The 9,175-nt window shown below is 42.1% G+C and overlaps 1 protein-coding gene across 1 annotated transcript; it reads left to right on the top strand.

Annotated features, from left to right (window-relative positions):
• The first annotated feature begins 623 nt into the window (after window positions 1-623).
• Window positions 624-8,618, top strand: SELE (selectin E). Its single transcript, XM_012657737.1, has 13 exons — window positions 624-660; window positions 1,253-1,636; window positions 2,181-2,288; window positions 2,674-2,859; window positions 3,634-3,819; window positions 3,927-4,115; window positions 5,075-5,263; window positions 5,392-5,580; window positions 5,791-5,967; window positions 6,538-6,645; window positions 7,426-7,447; window positions 7,553-7,625; window positions 8,571-8,618. Exons 1-12 carry the CDS (start codon window positions 624-626, stop codon window positions 7,608-7,610), a joined length of 1,833 nt encoding a protein of 610 aa, XP_012513191.1. The 3' UTR covers window positions 7,611-7,625; window positions 8,571-8,618.
• Window positions 8,619-9,175: the final 557 nt, after the last annotated feature.

Below are 9,175 nucleotides of genomic sequence, written 5' to 3'. Positions count from 1 at the left end.
TTGTGGATATTCCCGGGAAAGTTTTTGGTTGCCGGTGGGGATTTCCTCTTTACTGGATTTGGACAACATCCTCCCATTATTCACAGGAAGCAATCTCTCCTACAAAAGGGCTTCAGCAGAAGCAATGTTCAGCTCTTCTTGGCTGACTTCACATCAGAACTATTATACTGGCCTGAGACAGACGCAGTAGCGATACACACCTGAGGAACCTGACATTCAAACAATCACTCCCTAAAAACAGTAAGTACAGAATTCTTTACAAAAGCAGCCTTGGGCCATGAAACATAGATTTATTAATATGAACAGATATGCAAAAAGCCTTCTATAAATATCAGATCTGTACAAACTCTTATTGTGTTGTAGTTAAAACTTATCTTTTCTCTTTGCCTTAAATGATGAAAATCTTAAATTTTGTATTTATTCATGTGATTAAACTTCTTTAAAATAAGCAAAGATTGTGGCACTGGAACCTATTACCTTAAATCTAATGGTGCTGCCTTAAACATCACGGTAGAATGATGTAATTGGCTACCCAGGATTTCCTTCTGTAATCAATTTTGTACTTTTTCTCCCCAGGAAAGTACTTCAAGTCTAATCTTTTGGTGAAAAGAACTCTTGAAGTCATGATTGTATCACAGCTTCTCTCTGCTCTCACTTGTGGTAAGTCAGTGTTATTAGTGAGACCAGAGTTTCTCATCCTCGTACCACTGACATTTCAGACTGGAGCATTCTTTCTTGTCTGGGGCTGTCCCATGCATTGCAGAATGTCTAGCAGGATCCCTGACTGCTACCTGCAATAAGTTCTGCCCTTGGCTAGAGGCGATTTATTTCTTAGTGTTTCTGCTTCCTTAGTTGTAAATCATCGATCATAAATGACCTATTTCCCAGATGCATTATGAAGATTCGATATCATGGGTCACGTAAAGTGCCTCATACGGTACTTGGTGGTGCATATTAGGTGCTCAAGAAAGCTTAGTCATCCTGATTATTATGCTACTAAAGTGGGTATACTATTAGGTTGTGGTGGGTGAGTGCAGGTAAAGCACCTAATGGATGGCCAGTCACAAAAGAGATACCATAAGTAGCAGTTTCTTCATACATACCTCTTTTTCTTACTTTTGAAAAAGTGAAAAAAGTTTGGGTCATTCCAAAGGCCACAGTGGGCAAAAATAAGACAATAAAAAGCCTGCTTAACGGAGTTAACCCATAGTAGGACTAAACCCTACCATTTCCTTTCTATTTCCTCCCCTAGTGCTTCTCATTAAGGAGAGTGGAGCCTGGTCTTACAACGCCTCCACAGAAACCATGACTTACGAGGAGGCCAGTGAGTATTGTAAGCAGAGGTACACACACCTGGTCGCAATTCAAAACAAAGAAGAGATTGAATACCTAAACTCCATATTAAGCTATTCACCAAGTTATTACTGGATTGGAATCAGAAAAATCAATAATGTGTGGACCTGGGTAGGAACCAAGAAACCTCTGACCAAAGAGGCCACCAACTGGGCTCCAGGTGAACCCAACAATAAGCAAAACGAAGAGGACTGCGTGGAAATCTACATCCGGAGAGAAAAAGACACGGGCATGTGGAACGATGAGAGATGCAGCAAGAAGAAGCATGCCCTGTGCTACACAGGTAGGGGCTTGAGGCAGCAGCGGGCGGGCACCTTGACAAAGTTATAGTGTGCAAACATGGGTCTCTGTGGCGGTGATTATGAGTTCTAAAAGATATGATTTGAAGACATTCTGTGTAAGTGCTAAAGTATCTCTTTTTGTATCTTTGTGTGGATGTAGGCAAGAATGTATGCATATATGTATACATACACTATAGGCATATATATCGTTCTATATAGAGAGAGAACACACACACCATACATATTTTAGTTATTTGTTTATTTGTAGTAGGAGTACTGTCCTCAGAGTTTCTGATAAAGGAATTTTCTATACTTGGTGGCAGCTACACTTAGTTCCACTTCAGATATCTGTACCTTAACATCAAGATTTAAAATAGATAAGCCTGAAACCCAGATTTGGCATTTCGTAAACTTCACTTCAGTTGGAATCTCTGGAATTCGCTATCATTGCTGATGTCTTTGTTGCACACTGTTGATCCTAAGTTCAAAAGAACTCATTATAAGTGCAATGACAACCCTCACCAACATGAATTGTGTTTTCCTCAGCTGCCTGTACCAATGCGTCTTGCAGTGGCCATGGTGAATGCATAGAGACCGTCAATAACTACACGTGCAAGTGCCACCCTGGCTTCAGTGGACTCAAGTGTGAGCAGGGTAAGTCTTGTTCTCACCTCTTCCTTCACTTAGATGGTAGCACCATCTCGTGTCCTTGCTGGCTTTGAACTGCATGTCTTCTCTACCCTGTTGCATATGGTATACTCTGGTGGTTAACAGCTGTGACTACGAAGTCAGACCCTTCTGGGTTGAAACCCTAGATTCGCCAGTTATTCATTACAGCACCTTGGCAAGGAATTTAAACTCTTGGTCATAGCTTTCTTCTCATAAAATGAGGATAATAATAGTACCGACTTCATAGGACATGGTTACATAGTGCCTGGCACACAGGAAACATTCAATAAAGTGTAGTTATAGTTCCCAGTGTTCCTCCCACTTACATAAGGTGAGAGATGAGCAGCACTGATTTGGGTTTCTTTTTCAGTTGTGACCTGTAAAGCACAGGAAGACCCTGAGCATGGAAGCCTGGTTTGCACTCACCCATTCGGGAACTTCAGCTACAATTCTTCTTGCTGGGTCAGCTGTGAAAGGGGCTACGTGCCAAGCAACACGGAGGCCATGCAGTGTACATCCTCCGGAGAATGGACTGCTCCCACTCCAGCCTGCAATGGTAAATCTCTCCCAGAATGCACAGAACATTCTCCAACTCATCCCTCATTGCCTCCATTTTTTATCCAACTGATCACATTTCCAAAGCTCCAGGGAAAGTTCATTTTCTTGTTTTTAATAAAACTTGGTTCTCTCAGCCAATATATATATGACCAATCCAGTATGTGCTTGGTTTGAGAAAGGCTTTTATTCTGTTTCAAATGAGTGTATCCAAGGCTCTGGTGATTTGTGAGGGAGACCATAAAGCAGTGAAACTCTAAAAATCTTAATGACTTTCTCATTGTCTTTCCCTATTTCACTTTTCTATGCAGTGGGACTAACTTAAGATCATGATAATCAATCGGTCTTAATATTGCTTTTTTTCTCTCAATCTTATCTTTCTGGACCTGAGGCCAGAAAAAAAAAATCAATCCTTCAGGTCCTGCTGAGCTAAAATAAATGAATGTCCATGTATGTCAGGATTGTTTTTATCAAGACTAGTCACAAATCCTGAACTAGAGTCTATTATTTTCTTCATTTTTCCTTTATGTAAATGATAAAATAGATCAGAGACCTCTCATCATAGTCAAAGTAAAAGCTAATCAGAGAAGATAGAAATATCAATTTTGAAAAAAGCCAAAGCTTTATTTTGGGTATGCATGTCCCCAAGAATGGGCACAGGACTTTGGGATCTACCCTTTGAAGGCAGCTTCCTCACCCTGTTATAAACTCCAATTCAACAGAAAGTGAAAACAGCATTCTTCTGTACAATTCATGGCCTCTTTTCAATCCCCAGTGGTCGAGTGTGATGCTTTGACAACTCCTGCCAATGGGATCATGAACTGTTGGCGAAGTCCTGACAGCTCACCGTGGGACACAACCTGTGCATTTGACTGTGAGGAAGGATTTGAACTGATGGGGGCCCAGAGCCTTCAGTGTACCTCATCTGGGAATTGGGACAACGAGAGGCCAACATGTAAAGGTACAGTCGCTCCACATAAAGACTCATGAGCTTTCCTTTTCTCAGTCCATACTAGAAATGGGCAAGCCAGACCTGCTAACATGAATGGGTACATGTATGTGTTACAGCTGTGACATGCAGTGCTATCCGCCAGCCTCGGAATGGCTCTGTGAACTGTAGCAGCTCCACTGCTGAAGAGTTTTCCTTCAAGTCATCCTGCAAGTTCACCTGTGAGGAAGGCTTCATGCTGCAGGGGCCAGCCCAGGTTGAATGCACCGCGCAAGGGCAGTGGTCACAGCAGATCCCAGTCTGTGAAGGTAAGCCCAAGATCCTTTCCTTTACACTGTCCTTTCTTAAAGAGCAGCAATCTTCAAACTTGGGCAGTGAAAATGAAATCAGATGCCCACGTCGACTATAGAAATCAGATTTGGTGAGCAACACTCATCTTACATCTTTGAGATTCACTTAAAAGAACCAGTGCTTGCCGAGGGAAAGGACTGTATGTAGTAAGAGTGAATGCTTTGCTGGTTTCTTAATCGTACTGTGCTAATATCACTTTATATTATAGACATTGGCATGGAGTAGGCAGAATTCTTAAAGGAAATCATATTAGAAATTTTAAAAAACAGAATAATGAGAACATGACTTGAAACTAAAACTCTTGTCATACTTTTCTTCTGAAATGGCTGATAACTAGCAGTGATGCAAATGCTTCAAGCACGGTGTCAGTTACAGACTTAGTATCGATACATCCATAAGCACTAAAATTTAATTCACTTTAAAGCAAGAGCAAGGATACGGAAAACAAGCAGCCTTTACTATTAGGCACTGACGTTCACCTAGCCAAAGGTAGCACAGAATGATTTCCAGTGACAAAAAGTTGCAACACCAAAAGCAAACTGTAAGCAGACAAATTTTACATGGGTGTCTTCTTCTAGCCCTTTCTTTTTGGCACTATGTGTAAGCATGCAGGACCTTTAAGTTGCCCTGACTACACGCAATGTTTCTCTTGACCCTAACTCGTTTTGCATGTTAGGAGAACAGTGCTCAGGAACCAATGTCCCTGTGAAAGGCTGTCCTTTAATTAGTGCCATTATCAGTGAGGCGATTGGGATTCAAAACAACGCAGCCACCTTCCCAGTTATCCAGGGAATAGTGAAGACTCTTGAGTTCTCTGAGTGTTGCTTTGTCGCACATGAGCTGGGGTCACTCATCAAACACCAAGCACTCTCTAGATGCACCGCGATATTTTCTGACCATCATTTTGATGTCTCAGCTCTCCAGTGCACAGCCTTGTCCAGCCCAGAGGGAGGGAACATGAGTTGTCATCCCAGTGTTTCTGGAAGTTTCCAAAGTGGATCCAGCTGCGAGTTCTCCTGTCAGCAGGGATTTGTGTTGAAGGGATCCGAAAGGCTCCAGTGTGGCCCCACAGGGGAGTGGGACAGCAAGAAGCCCACATGCGAAGGTACCGCCTTTATTTTTATTTGATTTTAAGGTAAAACCTATTGAAGAGCTTAGGGGCTTGATTACCTTGAGAAACCTGTTGCTCCCTGATGTAAACAAACCACCAAAGTGTTCTCTCCTGTCTTCCAGCTGTGAAATGTGATGCTGTCCACCCACCCCCAAGGGGCTTGGTGACTTATACTCATTCTCCTACTGGAGAATTCACCTACAAGTCTACTTGTGCCTTCAGCTGTGAGCAAGGCTTTGAATTACATGGATCAGCTCAACTTGAGTGCACATCTCAGGGACAGTGGACACAGGAGGTCCCCTCCTGCCAAGGTAGGACTGAGTTCAGACTTTTGGGGAACAGCTCAAATACCTCATAAGTTTCTGAACCTAGGTTGCTCCAAGGGGCTTGATCCTAAATTTCTACATGCTAAAAATGAAGTAATGCTTATAAGTTACATGTATCGGTGCCTTTTAAAGCCAGTGTTAGAAGTTTTCCAGTAGATTTTTCTTAACCCCCACCTGTCTACCTATCCTTTTTAGCCGTACAGTGTTCAAGCCTGGCAGCTCTGGGGAAGATCAACGTGAGCTGCAGTGGGGAACCTGTGTTCGGCACCGCGTGCAAGTTTGCATGTCCTGAAGGGTGGACACTCAATGGCTCTGTGACTCTGACATGTGGTGCCACAGGACACTGGTCTGGAATGCTGCCTACCTGTGAAGGTGATACGTTGATTGATGCTGGTTGTCTGGGGGACTAAAGAGGGAAAGGGGAGCTGTCTTGCTACGGTAATTAGCTATCCATTATGTCCAAACCAGAAAGGTTTCCCAGGTTAAAAAGTTGTGAATATTTAGTTGTATGGGATAGAGAGAAAACAGAGGTGGCATGTTGACGGAATGGGTAGAAATCTGAAAGTGGGAAAAAGGAGACCTAGAGAGGAAAGGAGGAGGGGGAAATGGAAAATGAGAGAGAGAGAAAGAGAAGGCGTGGGTGGAGAGAGAGAGAACACACACACAATCACAAGCGAGTGCAGTGTTAACCAAAGTATGTGTGGTATTGTGAAAGAGCTTGGCAAATTAGAGTTCTGCCTGGCAGTGGGGGGAGAGCGCCTCCAAGGTGGTTTGGGGCAAATCGAAAAGGCCTTTAATGCAACATCTCTGCTTCACGTATTGAACTAGGTGGCTCTTCTGCTTCTAGTAATCCATGTGCAGAGAAAAGGCTAAATGGATAGGACAGAAAGACTTTAAAGTCAACTCCTTCTCATGACAGCTCTTTCCCTCTTGTTTCCTTAGCTCCCGCTGAGTCCAATACCTTGATAACTGGGCTTTCTGTTGCTGGAACCTCTATCCTGACATTAACATCATTTCTCTTCTTCCTTCTGAAATACTTGCGGAAGAAAGGTGAGGGAGTCTAAGAATGTACTCCAAAAATGTTTTTGAAAATATATTTTTTCTCATTGATGAGTCATAGTCTGTCTTAAACATTTAAACAGTAATTAGAGTCTAGTTATTAGATAAACATTAATAGACTACAGTATAATTGCTTAATTAGAAGTCTTAGGAAAAGAGTTTGTAGTACAACTACAAGTTGTACATATTTCCTAAGAGTTTTAGGAAAATAAACATGAGTTGTGCTAACTTTGTACAACTCTGGGGCAGATGTTATTCACATTAAATTTTATGGTGTCCCCGGGAGTTGTGCAATGAGACTGCCATGATTAGTGATCTCAGGAAAAGGGATAAAATGCTTCCTTAAAATATTTGTTTGGAATACAGGCTTAAATTTGGGAGTATCTCATGAGGAATATGCAAGCACGTCTGACCACACTCATGGTTCATCTGGCCTTCAGAGTACTTAAACATTTTTGAGTTAAGTTCTGACATTTACAACATAGGAAATTTCACATAAAAATTCAGATTTCAGACTTTTCATGAAAAATTAGCAGCTGAATCTGGCAAGATGACCCTGTAACTATTAGGTGGTGTGAGGAAGCGGCTGTGCCCTTCTGAGGGATGTGCGCTTTGTCTTTTACCCTAATTACCACCAAGCGGTGCTTGTGCTCTGATTATCACAGAGGCCTTAAAGCATTGTGTTTGCAACCCCCGACGAATCAAGTGTCTGGATTTGATATGACCTTAAAAGTCCTGTAGTCTGAATTAACAGTTTTCTTTCTCTTACAGTAAAGAAATTCGTTCCTTCCAGGTAAGTTGTATTCTTGTACAATGCATGCCATCGAACATTCTACACATTCTTCTCTCTTTGTGTTGGAAAACAGTGCTTTATTTAGTGCTCTCATGTATTCCACAGCAGCTGCCAGAACCTTGAATCAGAGGGAAACTACCAAATGCCTCCTGACCTCATTTAAGTTCAAAAGAATCAGGTAAGACTTGGAAATCTCTTATGGTTATAAGAGAAGTGTCCTCTCTACATGTTCTATTTCTCCTTGAATCCTCCAAACCTGACAATTTCAGGAAGGGGGCCAGAATCACCACCTTCATAGTATTTTCTAGAAAGTTGTTTCATTTCTTTGTAGAAGGAGAAGAGAGAAAAAGGATCTCGCTTTATTGAGTTATTTTATTTATGAGAGATAATAGTGATGATGATAGCTGATGCTTATATAGCACCTAGCATGTCCTAGTAACTGTTGTAGGCTAGGAACTGCATGAGATAGAGGCTACTCCTATATCCCTCATCACATGGATGAAGAAAATGATGCACACAGAGAGAAACAGATCAACTTGTCTGAAATCTCAAAGCTAGCAAGTGGTAGCCAGGATTTAAACCCAGGCAGTCTGGTTCTGGAATCCGTGTTCTTAACCATTCTACTTTGCTTTGCAAGAATTTGAAAGGGCCAAATGCTTCTGAATAAACTTTTTTTAAATTAATATTTTTTTGCATGTAGTTTTAGGTTTACAGAAAAACTGAGCAGAAAGTACAGATAGTTCCAACATCCCTCCTCACTGCCCCCTTCCAATTTCCCCTATTATTAACATCTTGCACTAGTGTTACAACTTATGGGACTTATGGGCCAATATGGATACGTTATTACTGGTTAATGTCCACATAACGTCCACAGGTTACAGCGGGATTCGGTTTGCATTGTACATTCTGTAGCTTTTGACAGATGTGTAATGGTGGACCTGTAGCCGGCATTAGTAACATGCAGAATAGTTTCACTGCCCTAACTGAATAGATTCTGATGTTCATACTTTTACTACCCCAGTGAGAGTGTGTGCAGCAGTCTGTGCTAGGAGGTGCATTTTGTTGTCGCTATCAGTATGCAGAATATTAAGTGTTCTCGTGACACGCATGCTTATATTTCCAGGAACACAGGTGCATCCAGGGAACTAGGGTCATACACTGAAGATGGCAGAGACAGAGTTCTCCTCGGGTCTCCAGCCCTTCTTGCCTACCGTACCCACTGCCTTTACAGCCGGGATCGAGGCCCCCACCACAACTTCGATGGATCCTGTGGACGAGGCCAGCCTTCCACCGAAAAGACTCCGTTTTCTCTTTCCTAGTCTCAGGATCAAGAAAGTGCTGGCTACTGAAGGGAAAGTAGCAAAGATGAAGAGGCCAAGAGTCTGGAATCTCAGATTTCCTTTTCTCACTCTCCCTTACTCACTGTGAAATCTCAGTGGGGAAACAGTATTTTGGGGCTTTGTTTCTTTCTTTTGCCCCTATCGGTGTTTCAACTGTTGATTACATAGTTGCTGTCATGGGGATGAATAATAAGTGTCAAGAGGGGGAAACAAATTGGCCCAAAAGTATTCTAACTTGAAAAAATGACAAATTTTTAATGTCCATAGGTGAGTGCTTGGGGAAGGGGGCTGCCTTTGTAAATGGTGCAAATCTTACTTAATGTTCTGTGCAAGGATTACTAAGCACAGCCTTAATTGCTTTTATCCCTATGGGATTTAATGCTTTTTA

The sequence above is a fragment of the Propithecus coquereli genome, unplaced genomic scaffold (assembly GCF_000956105.1).
Source record: "Propithecus coquereli isolate 6110/MARCELLA unplaced genomic scaffold, Pcoq_1.0 Scaffold56, whole genome shotgun sequence".
Taxonomy (NCBI): domain Eukaryota; kingdom Metazoa; phylum Chordata; class Mammalia; order Primates; family Indriidae; genus Propithecus; species Propithecus coquereli.
The sequence above is the reverse complement of the archived record's forward strand: the minus strand, read 5'-3'. Positions and strand labels throughout refer to the sequence as shown.

Coding starts and splice junctions, on each gene's coding strand:
- SELE (XM_012657737.1), top strand. CDS start 624: ATGATTGTATCACAGCTTCTCTCTGCTCTCACTTGTG. Junction 4,116..5,074: donor GCAGATCCCAGTCTGTGAAG/GTAAGCCCAAGA, acceptor TTGATGTCTCAG/CTCTCCAGTGCACAGCCTTG. Junction 5,581..5,790: donor GGAGGTCCCCTCCTGCCAAG/GTAGGACTGAGT, acceptor TATCCTTTTTAG/CCGTACAGTGTTCAAGCCTG.